This window comes from Molossus molossus, unplaced genomic scaffold, assembly GCF_014108415.1.
Source record: "Molossus molossus isolate mMolMol1 unplaced genomic scaffold, mMolMol1.p scaffold_m16_p_20, whole genome shotgun sequence".
Lineage (NCBI taxonomy): Eukaryota > Metazoa > Chordata > Mammalia > Chiroptera > Molossidae > Molossus > Molossus molossus.
The window spans coordinates 4,558,446-4,581,681 of NW_023425356.1; the positions used below are offsets into that span (position 1 = coordinate 4,558,446).

Below are 23,236 nucleotides of genomic sequence, written 5' to 3' on the forward strand. Positions count from 1 at the left end.
ATCTCAGAAGCAAGCCAGAGATTTCTAGGTCCTCTGGGCAAGCCAGAACTTGTAGGTCTCTAACAGAGGCTCACAGGGGTCAACCACTCAGAACTTGGCCTCGGGCTGCCTCCCTCCTTCTTCCTTCTAAAGCAAATAGGTGCTGGTAGCTGTTTGATGTCATTATAAAATAGATTTCTTTACCTAAAGTGTTAAACCAGATATTTGTTAGCTTACACTGTGATTTTTGTCGGTTTATTTAGCAATTAACTTTGTACTTTAATATGTTTTTATTGATTGTTAGAGAGAGAGGAAGGGAGGGGGGAGAGAGACAGAAACATTGATGAGAGAGAAACATCAATTGGCTGCCTCCTGCACGCCCCTTACTGGGGATTGAGCCCACAACTGAGGCTTGTGCCCTGACCAGGAATTGAACCAGACCTCTCAGTCCATGGGACAGTGATCAACCACTGAGCCACACCAACTGGGCTTAACTTTGAACTTTATTTATTATTTTTTTTTATCCTCACCCGAGGACATTTTTCCATTTTTTGTTCAGGTAGAGTGGGAGGGAGAGAGAGGAACACAGAGAGAGAGAGAGAAACATCGATGTGAAAGGAACACATCGAGTGGCTGCCACATGCACAGCCAACCAGGGCCAGGGACAAACTGCAACCGAGGTACGCGCCCTTAGCGGGAACCGAACCCGGGTCTCTCTGGACCGCAGGCCGACGCTCTAACCGCTGAGCCAAACCGGCCAGGGCTTAACTTTGAACTTTAAAGGAAGTTCTCCTTACCACGTTTTTCTCTTGAATGAAAAAAAATGTAGAAGCAAAATTTATTTGGCACTCTCTTCAGGCTTTTCTTTCCTTCTCAACTTTTCTTGGTGGTGGCTGCTGCCTCTCTGCTTCTCCGTGTTGGCTTTGGGGTCCTGCCCGTGGATCTCGACTAAGCCTTTGCTTTTGATGCTTGTTGTGATGGGGGAAATCTGCATGGGCTTTGAAGAGTGAGGAGTGCCAGTTTCCCGGGGACTGAACATAAATGGCCACAGATGGCTTATCTAGTCCACACTGTTGAATCCATTCTCAGCGGTGGGGCGGGGCCTATGCGCTAACTCAGACCACCATGGAAAGCAGACTCTTTATCAGATTTTCTCTTGTTGAAGTGGTGAATAAGCACCACTGTAGAGGATCTGATAACAGAAACAACGGCTGGGGTCTCTGTGACCAACTAAATACACGTAAGAAGGTGAGTTACATTGACTCCATGTTTTGCTTCAATGGTTTGAGTTGTGAAAATTGTTTGACTGCTTTTTTCATTCTTATGTTTATGGTCCCAGATCAGTGTCACCAAACCGCCTGTAGGAGGGCCAGTGGCAACCTTCTGTGCTCTTTTTTTTTTTTTTTATCTTCACCCGAGGACATTTTTCCATTTTTTGTTCATATAGAGTGGGAGGGAGAGAGAGGAACAGAGAGAGAGAGAGAGAGAGAAACATCGACTGAAAGGGACACATCGAGTGGCTGCCACCTGCACGACCAACCGGGGCCGGGGACAAACTGCAAGCGAGGTATGTGCCCTTAGCGGGAACTGAACCTGGGTCTCTCTGGACCGCAGACCGACGCTCTAACCGCTGAGCCAAACTGGCCAGGGCCCTTCTGTGCTCTTTATGGTAGGTTTCCAAGAGCCAGCCTCTGGGTGAAGGTGGTTTGGAACAAGACTGTAATTGTTTACATTCATGAATGTCATTAGTTTGTTGAGTGCTTATTATATGAAGCTCTTAACTGTTATTTGTGTTTTTATAGCAAAATTAGTGTGATTAATTGGTGCCACTCAGGTGTTGATAAAAAAGGCTCAGAGCACAGCCCTTGGTCTGTTTTTCCGGTGCCTGTTATAGCTGGTTCAAGACTGATTCTATTCTGCTGACTTCATGTGATCTATTAAGCTACGACTTAGAAATGAGTTTCACATATCTCTGTTTCTTAGACAAGGAAAGTGATCATGGTGTAGCCTTATGCTAAATCTCAGAAGCAGGGTATCCCATGTCCCATCAGCTTTTGGTTCTATCCCATGATGTTATTCATTTTGCTCTTTCGTGAGGGGAGATAACTTTGTTCTGCCCACTAATTCTTATCAAATACAGGCTTCGATGATACAAGCAATCAGCTCTTTATTTCCCTGGAACTGGTATGTATATGCCATGGGTTTGTCCAGAGACTGGAAGTCAGGTGTACTTCTGACAGTTGGGTGAAGATTTTGGGGAGCATTGTTTGGTTCCCAAGTATCCATACAATCTAGTCTTGGATGGAACTGTCTAGGACTAGTGACATGTGCTGTTGAGCACTTAAAATTGGTTTAGTCTAAACTGAAGTAGACTGTAACTTTAAATACACACTGCATTTTGAAGATTTAGTATAAAAAAGTGAAATGTCTTATTTAGAATTGTGTTGATTACCTGCTGAAATGGTACTATTTCAGATATACTGAGCTATATAAAATATATTATTAAAATGGATATAATTTATTTCTTTTTATTTTATTTGAATATGATTATGAAAAATATTTAAATAGGACACGTGGCTCGGTCTGGCTGGCGTTCTGTTTCCACTGGACAGCAGCAATCTGGGTTATGTTTGTGTTACTGTACGTTGTGTGTTTTTCAAAATATTGTTTCCTTTATTGGTTTTAGAGAGAGAGGGAGCGGGAGGGAGAGAGAGAGAGAAACATCGATGAGAGAGAACATCGACTGGCCGCCTCCCGCATGTCCCCCCCTGGGGATCGGGCCCACAACCTGGGCGTGTGTCCTGACCGGGAATTGAACCGGCGACCTCTTGGTGTATGGGTCGACTCCCAACCACTGAGCCACACCAGCCGGGCAGTTATTGTACATTGTTTATGATTAAAGATTGTTTTATATAATTTTGGCTTTGAAAGTTCAGCAGTTTCCAGTCACTAGAGTTGTTCAGTCATAAATGGAATGGATCATTCATTCATTCAACATCTACAACATAGAAATGTGCCCAACACTGTTCTAGACTCTGGGCATCCAGATGTGAAGGTCAATTCCTTGTCCTTAAGAAGCTTGTGGTGGTTGCGTCGACGGGATGTAGCTCAGTGCTTGGAAGGCTGCGTAGTGACCTCAGATGCTTTCCAAGCCGTGGCTCTGCAGATATGTACACATCTCCTGACTAGCTGCTCTCAGAGAGTTTATGGAGAATCACAGAGTCGAGACAAATGTGGATCACAGTCATCCCCACTGTTTCTTTATCATCAGCTCTTTCTGACTCTTTTGTGTGGTTGCCACGGTGCACGTACTGCGCCTCTGTTCTTCACCCTTTCTTCATTCCAAATAGGTTCGTTACCAGAAATGCTTTCTTATTACTTTGTGTAAATACGTTCTTTCACCTCTGGTTTCCTCTCCTCATTATTAATGTTTACAAGGTTGCTGCGCTCTGAGTGATTTCTAAAGTTCTTAGGTTACTGGCCGGGGTGTGTTCATAACCTGGCTGGGGGGTCAGGGCTTTTGCTGACATCCACGGTGCAGGCGTTCCCACCAGGGCTGATCTGGCTCCCGAAATTTCTGAATATTTAACAGTCGACTCTCAGCTCTAGGATATGGGTGAATTGAGCCCTTTCTCTTTGTATCTGTGGATAGGTTCCTTAAATTTCATTTTTCTTCTTCTTGGCAGAATAAATGCAAAAACATAAAAATAAAAAATTCCAATTGCTCCATCGACTCAAGTATTTATTTACTTTCTCATTCAACAAATATTTACTAAGTACAGCTCCTCCCAATGTCATACTTATATGGATTTTTATAATCACTTCCTAACAGCTTTGTGGTTGAGTTGATTGTTGTCAGGGTGCATGGTGTTCAGATGGTCAAGCATGAGGTTGCACTAACTGTGTGTTTGGATATCTCTAGACATCTGTGTTGGGGGCTAGAGACCCATGATTCATTCTAAAGCAGAGATGAAAGATTAGAAACCCTGGGTGTTTGGGGTATTACCTTATCTCCTGAATGAAGAGCAGCCTCGTGTTTACCTGTTTAAGAGGGTAATGCAATCCGTGGTAAAACTATCATGACAGATAAGGGTAAGGGCTGGAGTTTCCCAGGCAGGAAGGGGTGCAGACTTTTCCCCTTGGTTGAAGTCTACAGGATTCTAGTTGTCGTTTATGAGGGTTGTGGAAAAATACAACATGTCCTGTTATTCAACTCGGTCAATGTTTGGCTCCATACGTATGGACAAATAAACACATGGGTGGACGAATGAGAAAGCAAACGAGAAGTTAAGCCAACTAGGAACCGCTATACAAACTGAGGGCATTTAAAGCTTGCTGTAGCACATGGGTACGAGGATGTGAACCCTAAAGGTCTTTGTAGCCTCTCTAAGGTGTCTGCGGTTAGGGTAAAACTGTTTTATACCACTTGACAAAGGAGAAGAAACGACTTGGAACGTCACTGCTACCAGCTCTATTCAATTAATAGTCTTTGGCAAAGAGAACAGAAGGAAATGGTCTTAAAATGGATAGGAGGGATTTGGAGTTAATGCAAAGAAAGCTTTTCTTGCTATTGCGGATTGAGGCTATTGAGTTAACAAAAGTAGCCATAGACTATTACAGTAAGTTTTCTTGGGATGAGCTCCCAAGCTCCTTTACTTAATGCAAATGTTTACTGGGATGGGAAGAGGTAAACCAAATAACTTATATGCTACATATGCATAACCAATGGACACAGACAATAGTGTGGTAAAGGCAGGAGGTGGGAGCAAGGAGGAGGGGGTCAATGGGGGGAGGGGACATCTGTAATACTGTCAACAATAAAAAAACTGTGTATTGAATGTCTGTCTTGTGTCAGGCACTGGGTTAGGTATAAGGAGATAAAGGTGAGTAAAAATGCATAGATGTTGCCTTCTTTGGGACTGTTATAGAGAGGCAGAGAATCTAATAAGCACACCAGGATATAACATCACACTATAGTTAAGTCCCAGAAAAAAAAGTCAGGGATCTGATCTAGCCAGGTGGGGTTGGAGGTTTTCCCCCCGAGACAAGTGGTCTTTGAGCTCAGATCTGAAGGACGAGCAGAAGGACGAGTTGGGTAACACAGGCAATGGTGAGTAGGAGAACATGTGACCAGCAGAAGCAAAGGTCCTGTGGTGGGGGCAAGGTGCCCGTCGGAGGTGCTCAGGCAAGGCCATGTGGTGGGCACAGACTCTGAGGGGCACAAAGTGAGGAGGAGGCAGGAAGGCCAGATCCCACACGGCCTTGTATCTGATTGTGGACTTGAGCAACAGAAGTCAGTGAAGGGGAAGCAACGGCACAGTGACAGGTGGGCAAGGAAGATGGAGGCACATCTGGGTTCCAGCTGAGATCGGGGATGTGGTGGGGAGATTCCAGAGTCCTCTCCCACCATGAGTTTGAGATGCCTTAAGACACCCAGATGGAGGTGTGATCTCTGCTGGTTTGGGGTTTGAGGGGTTTGTGCTGGAGAGATGAGGTCAAGGATCCTTGGCAGAGAGAAGGTCATTTATGGAGATGAAATCGTGTAGGGCATGGCTCTCAAGATGTGGTCCCTCTCACCAGCAGCATCCATACCACCTGGCAACCTGTTTGAAATGTGCCTTCCCAGGCCCTGCCCGACCTGTGGAATCAGAAACTTCGCTGGAGCCCAGCATCTGTGTTTTACAGAACCTCCCGGGTGCCGATGGAGGCTAAAGTCTGGGAGCCCTGGTCTAGGGAGAGAGTGAGAAGAATGTGAATCTGGAATTGATCCTTGAGGAGCTCCTACTTTTTAAAAAAATATGTTTTTTTCAATTGATTTTCGAGATTTAAGATTTTTAAGATTGGAGAGGGAGAGAGAGAGAAGCATCAACATCAGTCAGCTGCCTCCTGCACGCCCCCTGCTGGGGATTGCGCACACAACCCAGGCATGTGCCCTGACCGGAATTAAACTGGTGACCCCTTGATGCATGGATTGATGCTCACCACCGAGATGCACCAGTTGGGCAAGAGCTCCAACTTAAAAAAATTTTTTTTCTTTATTTATTTTAGAGAGAGAGGAAGGGAGAGGAAAAGAGAGACAGAACATCGATGAGAGAGAACATTGATTGGCCCCCTCCTGCATGTCCCCTACTGGGGATCGGGCCCACAACCTGGGCATGTGCCCTGACCGGGAATCGAACCGGTGACCTCTTGGTACAGGGTCTGTGCTCAAACACTGAGCCACACCAGCTGGGCAAGAGATGCAACTTTTAAAGACTGAGAGGTGAAGGGTGACTCTGAGAAGGAGACTGGGAAGGAATAATGTTTAGAGAAGTAGAAGAAAAATCCAGAAACCAAGTGAAGAGAGTATTCAAAGGATGGAGATACTTGTTGTCAACATAGTGAATTAAATAAAATGATGCTGGAAAAATGCCCCCTGGGCTTAGAATAAGCAAATCCTGAGAGACCAAGTAGACTAGTAATTGCCAGAGGTGAGGGGGAGGGGGAATGGGAAGTTATTGCAAACAGAGTCTCCTTATGGGGTGATAGAAATGTTTCTGAATTTGTGGTGATCTAAATTGTGACTATACTAAAAGTTACTGAATTGCACACTCTAAAAAGAGTAAAGTAGTGATTTTTTCTCTCAACTAAATAAGAAAGTCCCCTGGGCTTAGCAATATGGAGATCATTGGTGACCTTAGTGAGAAATATTCATGACTTGAATGGAGGGCAGAAAAGGAACAGAAAGTTAAGACGTGGGTGGAGAGAATTGGAGACAGGAAGATGAGTAATTCTTCAGAGAAGTCTTGTTTTAAAGAGAGGGTATAGAGTAAAAAAGTTGTGGATTTTTTTTCCTTTGGTAGAGATTTGCAAATGTTTACATTCTGTTGGGAAGGATCTGGGAGAAAGAGATGGAGAGAAGAGAATCAACTGTGTTAAATAATGAGCTATTTTTGGAGTGGGAAGAGCTTTTGAGGTTCATACGACTTGGTGTTCTCCCAGCCGACTTCCATCTCATAGGACCACGTGGCTGAGAAGGGTCCTTCACCGGCCAGAGGTCCTCCTGCTGACTGCTCGCCGCTGGTGTCGGGGTAAAGCTGTGTGGGAGGGTGAGGAAAGTCATCAGGGGAGACTGATTTGTGAAAGGAGATACTGTTGCCTTTGTAGAGTGAAATCTCTCGCTTCTTCAACGGGCTTCCAGTCTTGTTTCAGTCATTGTCTTCACTCTCACTTCCAGAAGAGCCCCGGCCTGTCCATTCCGGGCCTTTGGAGAATTATCTGCTATTAATGAGGTTGATTCTCTGATTTTTAGGATTCACCTTAGTTTTCGGTTTTCTTGGCTTTCTTGGTACCACTCATCTACCTGATTTCCAGGTTTCAGAATTTTATCTGTTGTCTATACTCTTATTCTCTCTGACCTTGTTGGATACCTGGGCCCATCTGCCACCTTTATACACCCCCCTCCCCAATATATAACACGTTTTTATGTCCCTTCACTTTTCCAGTGACTCTCCTTTGACTGTATATGAGCCAGGTGCCATTAATAAGCCATTTCTCTCTTGCCAGTATGGGGGCAGGTTTGGGGACCTACTGACTTCAGACTGTCACGAGGATTAAATGTGCTAAGGTGTCTGTCTAAATTACCCAGCACAGTAGGTGTTCAAAAAAGGTGTTTCATCTCCTTTCCCCATCCTGAGGATGACTTGATGTTATTGTATCCCTCATTATATATTTCAATGTGTCCACTTCAGTAGTCTGTCCAGCCGGTTGTGACTGCTGTATCCTAATTCAGTCAGGTGACATTAACTCTCAGGTCTGCTCCCCCAGGTCACCAGAGCCTTTTCAGTCATTGGTACAAGTTGTGGCTCTGCTAGGACAGGAGATGACAGGATCGGCTCCCCATCCTTTGCAGGAAGTCGGAGAGGCTGGGTGTAGGCTTTTCTGACAACTGATGTTTGTGAATTTGTTTAGCTAAGTCTAGGCGTGGGTAGATATACTTGAGGAAATAAAGAACACTGGCTAGTCTTACAGTTTTTAAAAATTCTTTTTAAATACAAATACCCTCTCCCCCTTTTCTTTACTGAAATAGTTTTTAATCTGGGGTCTATGGAGATAATTTAGAGAGTCAGTGAATTTGGATGACAAAAAATAGTATCTAAATTTTCACTAACCTGATTAGACGACATTCAATTATAAATGTTGGGAATAAACTATAGCAATATTAACAACATAAACGACTTTGTCCCCATGGAAATTGTAGACATTTTTAAAATTTCATTATAGTTATTGAAGTATCTTAAGATAGATATTATTTATGTGTATTCTTAAAATTAGAGTCTTATGAGACTTGCTACACTTGTTGTGTAATATATTAATAAAAAAGTACATATTGTGGTATTATAAACTTGTTTTTTTAAATATTTTGATAACTTTAAGTTTGAGGGAGTCTTTTCTTATTCCTAGGTATTTTATGCATTTAAAATTTATTCTGAAATTATTAATGAACCAACGTCACCCCAATAAATTCAATAAAGTAAAAGAAAGAAAGAAAGAAAGAAAAATAAATAAAGCTAATTCTGAGAAAAAGGTGCATCACATTGCTGAAGGGGCCCCTGGCACCCACAAGACTCTGAGCACTGGTCCCAAAGAAACCAGTGCCTGCAAGGGGACGTGAGGTTATTTATATCACCTGGTGTTTTATCTTCGATCCCTGGATACTTCTTCCTCTGCTTTGGTCCGTTAATATTTGCTTCTTGATATATGTTTTATGTCTTTACAAGATACATGGAAAAGCAGTTATTTTGTTTTGCACTAACCCATGAGTTCCGATGGCATTAATCAAAAGAATTCTTAAAATCAGACTTCAATATCTTGAGTAACCCTCCTATTTACATGGGTTAACTTTTATTTTATTTTAATTTTTAAATTTTTTAAAATCTTTATTGTTGAATGTAGAATGTATTACAGATGTTCTTCATTTTTCCCTCATTGACCCCCTTTTCCCCACTCCCGCCCCCCTCCCGCCTTTTCCCACACTATTGTCTGTGTCCATTGGTTATGCATATAAGTTCTTTGGTTTATTTATTCCCACCCCCCACCCCCTTTCCCTTTGAGGTTTGTCAGTCTAGCAATGAATTTGTACTTCTTAATCCCTTCACCTTTTCCACCCATTCCCCCAACCCCCCTCCCATCTGGCAACCAACAAAATGCTCTCTGTATCTATGAGAATGTTTCTGTTCTACCTGTTCATTTTGTTTGTAGATTCCATTGTCGATAGATACGTATTCATTGCCATTTTGTTTGTTCATATATTTTATCTTTTTCTTCAAAAAGAACATTCATCATTTCATATAATAACGGTTTGGTGGCGATGAACTCCTTTAACTTTTTCTTGTCTGGGAAACTCTTTATATGGCCATTGATTCTAAATGACAGCTTTGCAGGATAGAGTAATCTTGGTTGTAGGTTCTTGCTTTTCATCACTCTGAATATTTCTTGCCACACCCTTCTGGCCTGCAAAGTTTCTTTTGAGAAATCAGCTGACAGTCTTATGGGAACTCCCTTATAGGTAACTAACTGCTTTTCCCTTGCTGCTTTTAAGATTCTCTCTTTGTCTTGAACCTTTTGCATTTTGATGATGTGTCTTGGTGTGGGCCTCTTGGGGTTCATCTTGTTTGGGACTCTCTGTGCTTCCTGGACTTATGTCTGTTTCCTTCACCAAGTTAGGAAAGTTTTCTGCCATTATTGTTTCAAACAGGTTTTCAATTTCTTGTTCTCGCTCTTCTCCTTCCGGCACCCCCAAGATGCGAATGTTGGCACGCTTGAAGTTTTCCCAGAGGCTCCTTACACTATCCTCATTTTTTTGGATTCTGTTTTCTTTTTGCTGTTCTGATTGGGCGTTTTTTGCTTCCTTATATTCCAAATTGATGGTTTGCTTCTTGGATTTACATACTCTACTATTGAATCTGTGTAAATTATTCTTTATTTTAGTTAATGCCTCCTTTATTTCTGACTGTGCATCCATCATTTCTGACTGGTCCTTTTTTATGCTCTTGAGGCCCTCACTAAGTTCACTGAGGTTCTCACTAGGTTCATTGAGCATCCTTATAAGCATTTTGAACTCAGCATCTGTTAGGTTGCTTATCTCCATTTCGCTTAGTTCTTTTATTGGGGTTTTGTTCTGTTCTTTCATTTGGGACCTGTTTCTTTGTCTCCTCATTTTGGCTGCCTCCCTGTGTTTGTTTCTGTGTATTACTTAACGAGTGGTATGGGGCTGAGACCAGATGCTGCTTGTTTGAAAGAATTTAGGAAAACCTGAAGCAGGATCCAAGACAGGCCACAACAGCTTGGATGGGCCTGAAAGTTGGGTGGGGCGGGGCCTCAGGCAGTCAGCAGGGCGGGGCTACCAGTGTGAGCCAGGTTGCTGGAGTCCCAGATATGGCTTCTGTCTGCCACCCCCGGGAAGGGCTCACCAAAGGAACAAAGGCCTCTGCCAGCACGTTTGTCCTGGAGAAAGCCCCCTCTCCAGCCCTCGCTCCAGTGCCAAACAGCTCAGTTCTTCCCTGTGTGTCTCTGGCACCCCTCGAGCTGCCTCCCCTCCAAGCTTAGAGGGAGAGAGTCCGATAAGTCCGTGCGCGGGCCCTTTAAGGAGCTGCCTGGGGCTCCAGCCGCCTCAGCCTCCCTGAGCCTCAATTCCTGCTGGTTTTTCCAGCCAGAAGTGATGGGGATTCCCTTCCTGGCACTGGAACCCTGAGCGGGGCGCCTGGTGTGGGACGGGGACCCCTCAGTCCTCAGGGAGGACCTTCCCAGCCGAGGTGTCCTCCTGATTTTTATCCGCCACACGTGGGTGTGGGACCAGCCCGTCCCCTCTGCCCTCCTACCAGTCTGGATGTAGCTGCTGCTTTAATTCCGTAGTTGTAGGACTTCCATTCAGCTTGATTTCAGGCGGTTTTGAATGATGGTTGTTCTGTAGTTTAGTTGTAACTTTGATGTGGTTGTGGGAGGACGCGATACCGCGTTTACCTATCTGCCATCTTGACTGGAAGTCTACATGGGTTAACTTTTATTTTATTTTATTTTTTTTATTTATTTTTTAATCCTCACCCGAGGACATTTTTCGATATTTTGTTCAGATAGAGTGAGAGTGAGAGAGAGAGAGAGAAACATCGACGTGAAAGCGACACATCGAGTGGTTGCCACCCACACGACCCAACCAGGGCCGGGGACAAACTGCAACCAAGGTACGTGCCCTTAGTGGGAACCGAACCCAGGTCTCTCCGGACCGTAGGCCGACGCTCTAACCGCTGAGCCAAACCGGCCAGAGCTACATGGGTTAACTTTTAAATTTCAGGACTTAAGAAACATTTCTGTTAAGCTGCTTTGCTAACTTAATGTTTTTATACTAGGTGATCAGGATGCTGAAACTTGGTGATGTTGAAGTTGCATTTTTTAAAAATCCTCATCCTAGGATATGTTTATTGATTTGAGAGAGAGAGAGAGAGAAATATTGATGTGAGAGAAAAACATAAATCGGTTGCCTCCTGCATGCGCTCCTAGTGGGGAATCAAACCCGAAACTGGGTATGTGCCCTGACTAGAAATTGAACCCACAACTTCCTGGTGTACAGGACAATGCTCCAACCAATGGAGCCACCCAGCCAGGGCTGAAGTTGCATTTTAATTCATGACTTAGCAACCATTGGTTCAAGTTCCCTTGGATGGATGTGATATAAAACTCAGTTTTCTATTAATTATATGTCAAAGCTCTTAAAGGTCATTTTCTCCCATGGATCCCCTCTGCTGTCTTTGGACCGACTTTGTCACTGCAAGTGCCTATCAGCTCTGTCCCTGCGGGTCAGCAGTGGGGGCTGGGCAGAGACCGAGCGTCTCGAGGTCAAGTTTCTCGCCTTGGACACCTTGGAGCATTGCTAGTTTAAAGCTCCGGTGCCAGTTCCTGCCTAACTGACCTGAACTTGATGCTTCAGTTTTATGTTGCCTGAAGCAGGTCTGCTAAGTTGCTCTGAAAACGTAAATAAAGGATGAAGCGCTCGGTTTCAGTGCAGTAGGTTCCCACTGCCGTGGATAGAACACTTGGTGCATTAGAAGTTCCCCGGGGGGAGGTTAGCATGACTGCCTCTTCCGTGGCTGCTTTTTCGGGAGAGTGGGGGAGGGATGGGATGGTGGCATTTAATCCATGGAAGCAGTTTCTGGGTTCTGTTGACCTGCATCCATGATCCCCCCTTACATTTTTACAGCTGTGTTTGCTACATCTATCACAGTGTCGCTCCTCTCATGACGACGAATGTCTTACATAATGAACCAGTCCACTTCTACCAATGACTATGAATAATAGCGGCAGTCATCCCATTTATTAAATGCCTCCTGTGTGCTAAGCACCGTATGTAGGACTTTCTGTTTTTCAGATGTAATCCGACAAAATCCTATGGAGGGTAGCTACTCTCAGTACCTTCATTTCACAGATGAGGAAGTTGAGGTCCAGAGAGGTAACATTAACTCGCTCAAGGTCCCAGCAGGGTTGGGGTTTGAAGGAAAACAGTCTGACGTCAGAGCTCGGGCTCTTCCGGCTGCTTTCTAATGTGTTCTGCTCCGGACTGAAGCCCTTCCAAAGTGCTTCGGATGAGTGTGGAGCGAGCGCTAACTAGTGGCATCTGAGGTGTCATGCGCGTTGACCATGCTGACTGCTGGGACGCCGAACAAGTATGTGTCCAGGTGACTTGGCCATCTTATCATTTGACTATTGAAATGCTTGATTTTAATGGTAAGCTTTTTTGTGTGTTTACAGGGATGCTTCGTTTGGAAATTGCACTTATAATCTCACCATCCTCGACTGTTTGCAGGGAATCAGAAAGGTAATAACAATTCTCCCTGCTGTACTTGACACAGTTGTTTAAAAGTATGAAGAAGGAATAATGTGGCTGTGCTTGTGCTGTGGGGGAGGAGGGGGCGGCTGTCGGCAGAAGGCTTTCCGCTCCAGGAGCGGCGACTGATCTGGAGAGTGTAGTCTCTAGCGCACGTTGCAGGAGAGGTCTGGGGTCACTCTAGCTCTTCACAGAGGCAGAAGGGTCTCCCTTTCTCGCTGAAACTGTTTGTGTTCTGGGCAGATGTCTCTTCTGTCTGCTGCTGAGCCTGTGACATCAGCTCCATCCCCAGCTAGATCGTGGTGTGGGAGAGACGGGGCTATCCCGGCCACTGCCTTTCTCTGCCGGCGTGGACTCTTCCCACGAAGAGTCACATGCCCACGAAGCAGGAAGTAGGCCGAATAGTATTACCTCATTGTTCCAGATGAGAGAACAAGCCCAGAGTCACTCACTCTCAGGGCTGATTCTGACTCCCATCTCCACATCAACCCGAGTTCTTCCTAGTATCACATCAGGGGAAGCCGTAAACCAGTGATTGTGGGAGTTGTGGGGACTTGTTAGACATGTAATTTGAAGTCCTCATCCGAGGTGGACGGAATCATGCGTCCCGGGAGCGGGGCCCTGCGGCCTGGTTTGCACGGCCCCCTCCAGGTGATCCTCGAAAAGTCTGAGTAGGGTATTTAGTTATTTATACAGGGGTGGGCAAAGGTGGTTTACAGTTGGGAGGACACGAAACAGATTTTATTCTGGTATTGTCATTTCTTTTTCTTTTGTTTTGTTTTTGCATTTATCTTCAGATAGAGCTGGAGGGAGTGAGGGAGGAAGAGAGAAAGAGAAACATTGATGTGAGAGAGAAACATAGAGTGGCTGCCACCCACACGACCCCAACCGGGGCCAGGGACAAGCTGCAACTGAGGTACTTGCCCTTAGTGGGAGCCAAACCCAGGCCCCTCTGGTCCGCAGGCCAACGCTCTAACTGCTGCGCCATACTGGCCAGGGCTGTCATTACTTTATTCATTATTGTATTATTTATTTGTATTATTTTGTCTTATTATTATTATAACACATTTACTTATGATTTATCTTTTAGGTAATGATGGCTGGTAATTTAACCTGCTTTTGCCCACCCTTGTATATAAAAAGAAGTTAATCTAAAAGATTTGTGAGAACTTTTGGGACATGTTTTAAAAACATTGATGCACAAGCTCAGAAGTCATGAGCTCTGTGTTGTGAATTGTACTGAAGGTTCAATGAACATCATTTGGTCCCGAGCACAGAGCCAGAATGTATCAGTTGGGAACGTAGCCCCTGGTGAGGGCCACCGTGGGCTCTCAGTGTGTTGTCAGGAGTGGTTTCCATTCCAGGCTCTCTCTTTCTGCTGTAGTAGAAAACCAACTTTGCTATGTTTTGAGAAAGTGGGTATAGATAGATAAGCTACCTGTTTTGTGTATGTTTCTTTGACTTTGCTATTTCATTTAGAAATGAATTTATTCATATTTTATATGAGTCTGTTGTCACAGTGTCCTTTCCCAGACAGGGCAAAACACAGGCTCGCTCTCAGTGGGACTTCAGAACCACTGCTTTGCCTTAAGAAAACAAATTTAAACTCTGTAAAACTTCAAGATAGTTTTCAAACATAAAACTATCACAGTGCTCTAGCCCATCCATTGCAAATCATATCACCCACACACATGTCCAGTAACAGCAGGCAAGGGTCCTTAAGGAGATATTGCCCAAAATATAACCGACAGTTACAGCCATTCAAAATATGTCTGAGGGGAAAAGTAATTATTATTATTATCATTTTGCCTATTCTGCCATCCGGCACAGCCTGTTTCTCCTGTAACTTGTAAAGTTTGGAGAGTTCACAGCGCTGGTACAGTCACTAGGGATGCGGTGGAGAAACTGGTGACGTCCTTCCTGCTGTAGAGGAAGACAGGGACTTGGTTCAGAATCAGGTCTTCTGTAAATGTCTCCTTTCACCAACTGTTGGGGTTTATTTTACCCCCGTGTAGATGAGGTTTTAGTGGATCCAATAGATCACCCAACTTGTCTTTAAGCAACGAAGACACATTTCCCTCCAGAACATCCCCTCCCCCAGGACACCGAACTTGGGTTCTCTTTTGGGCCATGAGCACCAAGCCTCCTAAGAGCGGAGACAGGGCCTGGCCACAGATTTGCCTTTTCAGGAAGCTTAGCTTTCTGGTTCTGGTGCTGAGCGTTGTCATAAGCACAGGTCACGTGTGTGACTTCGCACAGAGGCACGCGCACACTCAGACTTCAGAAAGGCGAGAGAGTGGTAGTGCAGGGTGTATGCGTTTTTCTCAGTGTCCTCTGGAAAGGTATGTATGGATAAACCAGTTACTTTGTTTAAAGCTGAAATAATTTAGATAACTTGTTCTACTTACTCTGAAAGGGTTGTCTAAACCAGTTTGTCAGAATTTAGTCTTTATGGGAATCACCTAAGGAGGCATGTTAACAATGTTGGTCTTACCCTCCACGCCCTCAAAGAATCCAGTTTCATGGTTCTGGGACGAGGCCTAGGAATCTGCATTTCACATATAACTTACCGTAAGTGCCTCTGTTGCAGGTGGTCCATGGGCAACATTTTGGAATATGTTGATCTCTAAAGTATTTTCAAAGATAGATGTATTGGAGCCTGGCTTAATAGTTTCTTCAATTTTTAATGACTTTATCATGTAACTTTTAGAAGTAACTGTGGTTTTGCATTCTATAGTAATCTGTATGACATGAAATAGAAGACTCTGCCCTCTTTGAAATATTATATTTGAGCAAACCAGAGAGATTTTAAAAGTTCTAAGTTAATAGTTACAACAAAGAGTATAAAAGTTTTCTTTGTGTTGTCTAACATGTCAGTTCATCCTTCTAAACTGTAAGATCATCAAGTCCAGTTTTACTCTGTCAGAAACTTACCATAAAACAGTCTCTCCAACTAGAGTTTTAGGAACAAATAAGGGCCTGCTAAGTAAAAATGCCCTTTTTTCTAACTATCTCATTAATGACAAAAGGAAGATAAACCATCCCCTATCTGAAAAGTGAGTCACTGTTATATATTCTGTTATAGTTAGGTATGAATTAATTGCATAGTCCCAATAACTAGTATTTGCTAGTATGTTGCATGTTGTAGACATAGATAATTTTACACAAAAAATAATGTAAGTGGCCTCAAGAAACATACTTTGTGGGACATATTTTCATGTGTTTCTAAGTGTTTAGTTCCACTTATAAGACAGACTCAAAGCAAAATGATCACTATTAGGAGTTGATTCTAGACGAGCTTTTACAAACCAAAGGTCCCAAGCTCTGTCCTTCTGATTACTGAGCATCATTTGTGAGGGGGATCCCAGGATGGGCAGAAGCCTTGCTGAGTTTAGTGTGGAAAAACTAATTCAAATTCTGCTTTTAGGGATTACAACATGGATTTTTTGACTTTGAGACATTTGATGTGGATGAATATGAACACTATGAGGTTGGTGCATTTTAATTTTTGTAGGATATGATTATATGTTGACTAACTTGTTTTGCCCCCCTGCCAACAGTCAGGTATTGCGGATGGAGCAGCTGGTGGGTGAAATCCTTCTGGAGGTTTCTATGGTTGTCAGTTTGTCCTCTCAGATTCAACCAGGAGTCATAATTTTAGTTTTGGAAAATGCCATATCTCCGCATATTCTTCCATCAAATCTTTACTGACAGTTACTTTCCACCGCTATAAGACAAATAACTTTATAATTTGTTAGTGAAATTGTAAGTTACTTTTATTTTAAAATTCAGGATCTGTTGAAAACAAAACTGGACTTGTGCTGTATAACAGTTTGACGGCGGACATCCCACCTGGAAATACACTGAATTTGCTTGGGTCTGAGAGTCGGCTGAATGTTCCCAGAGCTTCCAGACACCACCTCACCTACTGAGCCACCAGGAGTTTAGGCAAAGTGTCCAACTGGGTCGGGCAGTGAGGATGTGGAAGACGGTCAAGGCCCCGTTGCCTTCCGGAGGCTTGGGGAGGATCTCTCAGCCTCTTGCTTTATGTTCACGTGACTCACAAATGGCCCACTGTGTTAGTTATTGATAAACAAAGTGTCTTCCCAAATCAGGTCCCTGGGGTGCTTTGCCAGGCTGGTGTGGGCTCCACATTCTCCAGTTTGCGTGATCAGATGCCGTCTGGCCATACGGCTGTGGAGTAGAGAACTTTCTGGATGACGGTCCAGAGGCTCCGCTAAGAACCCAGCAGATATTTGTACTTTCCCAACAGGTTTCTTAAGGGATTCTCAAAACCTTGAAAACAAAGAGTAGCCAGTTCTTTGAAATCTAACCATTGATCAATTCAGTTAAAAAATAAAAATGGACCTTTGCTCCAGGGAAAACCAGTGAAGATTTTGGTGTTCACACAACACAACAGAGCGGGGCTTCCCACTGCCGAGCAGCGCTGGCGTGCCCGCCGCTGCCCGGTGCCGGCCGCGCAGAGGGGCACGCAGAGGGGCACGCAGGAGGGCCTGGACAGTGCCCTGCTCCCAGCGGGCAGATGGGACAGGGAGAGAAATACATGGAAGCAGCTTCAGGGGCAGTGGGGGCTGTCTCGTCATGGGGCTTTCAGGTGTCACCCCTCCCAGAACTGGCCCCATGGGATTTCGAGGAGCTGCCGGAAATACCCTTCTGCGGGAGTGGTTGGAACTTGAAGTTCATGTAGAACCCACTTCAAAAGCTGAGAAATAACTTTGACTTCCTTTTGTTAATCCTCCCTGAGGGTATTTTTCCATTGCTATTTTTAGAGAGTGGAAAGGAGGGAGAGAAAGAGAAAAAGAGAGAGAGAGAGAGAGAGAGAGAGAGAGAGAGAGACATTGATGTGAGAGAGACACACCCATGGTTGCCTCCTGAACCAGCCCGACCAGAACTGAGGATCAGCCAGAGACCCTTACAGTCCTCGGGCTGAGGCTCTAACCTCTGAGCCAGACCAGCCAGGGCTTGGCTTCTCTTTCCCCACACATTCATTCCTTTACTGAGAAAACAAATACTTTCTGGTAGTTTCGTCTGTGTGAGGCTATTTCTCAGACTATGAAGCTGTTGTCGACTTGACTGTGGTTGGCCAGGCTGACACACCTGGACCACTCTGCGCCTTGGTTCCGTGATGGGAGTGGTTAGACTACACTTGGCTGCTGCGGCCCTGGCGGCAGCCACTTGGGGTGCGCTTGCTGGGCACGCTTCCTTGTTCCTCTCCACACGGCACACGTGGAGAGCGTAATGTTCGCGTGACACCCTGTGGTCACAGCGCCCGGCTGTTGGCAACTGGCCTGGGTACTGGCTGCCCCGGTGCCCGCATAGGCCGCTCCTTTGTGTGATACTGGTTCTACAGAAATCATGGTGTACAGGTGGACGCTGGTTCTAGGAGAGTCAAGAAGCCTGTTATATTCCTGATGACCTCATTTGGATAACTTTTTATTTCATCCATCAAGCAGACATTTATTAAGGACCTCCTGTTTGCTCAGTTTATTTGTTAAGTCCAACATATTTTTTTCAGGAGACCACCTGTAATTTCATCTCTTTATGTCTGGGGTTAGAGTCTTTGTTGTCGTCACCTGCTGTCATAGAATCTGTATATTCTTGGGCCTCCTTCTGCACAAGTTACCAGGTTTGACCCAGGTCATGAGCTCCCATCGTCATGCTGATCGAATGAATTGCCCACGCAGAATTTCTCACCGGTCCAAGACAGGCTGGGCATAGAAAATTTTCCTCCTGAGAGGTTCTGGCAATGCATACATCATCTTCTCCATCTTCACCTAAAGGATGCTTTTCTGGGAAAAGAGCAGTGTTATTCTAGAAGATGATTCCACCTTCCATTGGCCACGTGACAGTGTAGCCCGTCTGGGAAGTGTTTGTGAGAAAGTGTTGGTCAGTTCCGGGGGCGTGGGGTTGGATCTTTCTTGAATCTTAGGCCTTTTCCATCTAATCTTCACATGACTGTTCTGTTTTAGAAACTGTTTGATTGTATCATCGCCTGCTTCAAGTCCGTCATGGGCTCCACAGTGGCTAAAAGTGTGGAGGAAATGAAAACTCCTTACTATGGCACAGAAGGCCCTTTTGCCATGGACTGTTCTTCCTCTCCACTCGTGACCTGTTTTGTGCCTGCTCATACCCAAACTCATGCAGCTTCCCAGAGGGCAGTGCTTTGTGCTTTTGCACCTTTGGACTTGTCCTGTTTCCTCCTTCTCCTGTGACCCCTCCTCCCCTGCCCGCCGGGTTTGTGCGTCTAAGTCACTCTTACCTGTGGGAGCTGTGTTTACACACCTATGTCCTCCCTGAGCTCGGGGAACTTGAGGGCAGGACCGAGCCTCCTCCATCTCTGTGTGGATAACACCCCGGAGCCCAGTGTCCTCATAACGGACAGCATCAGACAAAAGGACGGACAGTGCGAGAGAGAGTGAATTCTCAAATAGGACCACAGCACACTTCAAGCGGTTGTATATAATCCATTGGAAGGGACTACTTTTCCATGGAAAGTGGCCAAGTCATTAAGAATCCTTTCTGCTTTTGCACCACCCAGCGTCTCCACAACTGTAACACTGGACACGCAAAGAGTACACGATGATCATGTTGGCTAAATCTATATAACGTTTTGAGATCTACCTTGTCCTAAGAAATTTCCCACGTCTTCATCCTCTTTAGGTATTGTTGGCTCTCTGTCCCTTCGTTTACCTCCAGACTTCTTAAGGAGAGCAGTCTGGACTCAGTCAACTGATTGTGGTCTGGCATTCATCTTTGTGACTCTCCCAAAACGGTTGTTACTAACACTAAAGTTACAAAACCAAATGTTTGTGCCTGGTCTTCTGCTTGATTGACACCCTGGACCCTCCCTAATTCTAGAAACTCACCCCTGGCACCAACCTCTACCTCCTGTCTCCTGCGCATGTCCTCTCTTTCCCCTCCCACCTGCAGCGCGGCTGCTCTCTGGGGCTCGCGGCGTCTCGTTAAATACGCTCTCCGTGCCTGGGAGCACCTGTTTCCAAGTTTCAGTCTCCATATATGTGTTGATGACCTCAGATCTTTATGTCTTGAGCCCTGGAGTGGCACCTACAATTGTGATGAGACTCCTGCCCCCTGGGGTGGCATCAGCAGGGGGGGCTGGTGGAGCCCTCTGTGTTTTGCACCAGGGCCTCCCACCCCAGCTGTTGCTAGCAGAAGTGAGGCCATCAACCCCTCCTTTCCCTCCAGCACACTGTCTCTCTCCAAAGCAAACCTAGTCATCTAGAGCAGCGGTTCTCAACCTGTGGGTCTTATTTCCGAGGGTCTTAGGAACCGAGACACGGCTCCTCTGTCCGTCTCCAGGCTGTCTGCCCACATGCAGACACGCCCACAGACCACACGAGGAGCTGTATTAAAGGGTCGAGCATTAGGAAGGTTGAGAACCCCTGATCTAGAGGGTGTTATTTAAAGCCAAAGGCATGGCAACTTAATTTAAACCAAATAACTCAAATATTTACTTTGCTTTAAGCTTGTAAAGTGCCAATCATTACAGCATATTTGCATTTATGTAATACAACTATACTGTCAGCACTATTTAATTGTTCTAGAAGTTAGAGAAGTCCCAAGATGGCACTTTTGTTTCAGAAGTTTATTTTATTTTATTAAAAAAATTTTTTTAGTTACATTTTACATTCAACATTATGATGTATTTCTTTCAGGTGTACAGCATAGTGGTTAGACAATCGTGCACTTTATAAAGTGCCCCCTGTACTTTTTAATGAATAAAAAATGATTTTGTAGTCCTGTCTTTTTGATTTTTAAAGCAGTCTCTGTGCTGCTGTTAACCCTCTAATGTACTGTTGTGGCACTTAGCAAAATTCAGTAACGGTTTCTTAATGGTTTTAGTTGGTGCCCCTGTAACAAAATACCATAGACAGTGTGGCTTACCTACAACTTCTCGCTCAGTTCTGGAGGCTGGAGGTCTGAGGTGCGGCCCCAGTGGATTAGGTGTCGAGTAAGGCCCTGCTCCCTGGTTCATAGACGCCCCTCTCCGTGTCCTCCGCGGTGGGGGGGGGGGCAGCCCTCTGGGTCTCTTCCATAAGGGCGCTGACCCCAGTCATGAGGGCTCCATCCTCACGAGCTAATCGCCCTACACTAATCCTCACACTGGGGCTTAGATTTCAACCCGTGAATTCCGAGGGCCGCAGGCAACCAGGCCACAGCAGTGGCTCAATGGAGCCGCAGTAGGACCGCCCTGGGTGGCCGTGGCCGAGCTGCAGCGCCTGGCAGAGCCCGGGGCCGTCTGTTCCCGGCGATTGGACTGTGCTGCTCACTCCCGCTCGCGCTCAGACTCCTGAAGCCATGGAGGGAACGCTTTTTATTTTAGTGACACCAAGTTAGAGTCCTTGATGTATAACAGGCTCCGCAAATGTTTGAATGAAGGTTGAATTGTGCTTAAAAACGGTTTATTTGTGTTGTCTTCGAAAAGATGCCTGTTCGTAAGGGAACCTATCTTGTAATTGTCCACCTCAAGGTCTGTCTTCTCTGTTGTTACAGTGGTGTCAAGGCCGAATGTTTTCCAGCGTTTGTGGCCATTCCAACAGTGGCAGGCCTCTCGGGCACAAATATAGTTTTCAGAAGTTGTAAAAACTCAAGTGTCCGAGTGCAGTGGTATTTTAAATGCACCAGGAGAGTTAACTATTCCAGGGAAACCTGGTGAATCTTTTGTAGACTGAGAATTCTATAGTAGAATGAATAGTAACACCTAAATATATCAGTTTTAGAAATTCAGATTATTTTTACCTTGAGTTTTCTTATAGTAAGAACATCTGATTTTCCCACGGATCCTGGTAGGCTCTAGGTGGGAAGAAGCGATGCCACCTGCTGCCTCCTCCTTGCTGCACTGTTCACAGCACGAGGTCAGGTGGAAGAGCCTCTGGTTCCTGTCTGAGCTAGGTTTTTTTTTAACTCTATGTGCATGTTTAATTATAAAAACCAGTTTGAGTTATCTTAAATATTCTAATATTGATAAATATTGACAGTTGAACCATTCATGATGAAAGAAGGCACCAATATTAATTTTGGAAGCTTACCAAAGTAAGCTTATGTTATAAAGTTAAGTTAGTTAACTTTCTTATTCATTTTTTTTTTTTTTCAGACTTGGATCTAAGACCTAAATCTCTTTGTTTCCTCCATCAGTCAGTCTATCCAGGCCACTGAATAAACTCAATATTGTTCATGTTTGTCTTTTTGAGTAGGCAGATTTGCAAACATATTCTTTTGGTTCTGAGTGAATGTATCTTAGTGAGTCCACTGCCTTGTCCATATAATTGATTATGAAAGGTTACTATTTAACCAGAGGGGTGTCTGTAATCCAATGAACAGACACAGCACGATGCATTTATCTAGATCTGCTTAGTGGTCAAGGATACAGAAACAGTAAACGTAGAAACTGATTTTCTTCTGCTGTTCATAAAAGAATTGGTTTTAGCCTTTTGGGGATGAGAGCATACCTTTATTTTTGAATTTTTAAATAATGTTTTAAGCTTAACACTTACTTGAGAGGTATAGCAGACCATTAGTTGGAGATTCTTTTATTTAAGCAAGAAAATGTCTATCCTAAAGAGCTGTATATTAGAGTCTTTGTCAAGTGGATATAATTAGCTAGCTATGCTTTGAGACTTAATTAAGGGTATGTTATAACACTCAGATGTTGGGTATTTTATCTAGGGCATTCCAGAGATTAATGTAGTTCAGACATTCATAGGCATCGTGTGACGTTTCATTTGTAACTGGAAAGAAACATCTGCATTGGAAACATGAAAACTGTACCATAGAGTTTGGACTTTCGCGGGAGTGATAGTGGATAGTGTAATTAAAGTAGCGGTTCCACCATTTTCTTGTTGGCTTTACTTCAGTTTATTGAACAAATCCAAGCTCTTACAGTGGAGTTCAGATGGTGTTCGACTCAGATTCCTACCATCAGGGTCTCCGTCTAGTGAAGGAGAGAGCCTTTTCTGTGGGTAGCGTTGGCCCAGTAGAGAGAACACTCCCTGCCCTGTCTGGAGCACCTGTGCAGTGAGTGCTGTGGGAGCCCCGAGGGAGGGGACTTGGGGACTCCACACTGTGACTGGAAGTGGGGTTGGGGTGGGCTAACAATGCTTACATGACGGGGCAATACCGTACACCTTTTGATGCATTGTACAAATGTGTCCCAATCACCTGCAACATCTCGACTGTCCCCAGCCCTGTAGTAGTCCATGGTTTGGAGACACATGGAGAAGGGAATGAGATGGAGGAGAGCATGGGGCAGTGGGAGGATGCTTAGCCCCTTCCCTGGTCTTCAAGCCTTTTCTTTCCCGTGATCTCTTAGTGCATTGAAACCAGAGGCTGACACCTGGTGACCACGTCAGCCCACAGGTG

At 44.8% G+C, this 23,236-nt stretch overlaps 1 protein-coding gene across 4 annotated transcripts in view; it reads left to right on the forward strand.

Moving 5' to 3' along the window:
- The window catches only part of CDC14A (cell division cycle 14A), a 114,359-nt gene that overhangs the window by 52,404 nt on the left and 38,719 nt on the right, over positions 1-23,236 (forward strand). For all 4 annotated transcript variants that reach the window (XM_036272456.1, XM_036272457.1, XM_036272455.1 and 1 more), the window contains 2 exons: positions 12,760-12,826; positions 16,263-16,325. In XM_036272456.1, coding sequence (XP_036128349.1) covers positions 12,760-12,826; positions 16,263-16,325 — 130 coding nt within the window. The remainder of the gene's footprint in view (positions 1-12,759; positions 12,827-16,262; positions 16,326-23,236) is intronic.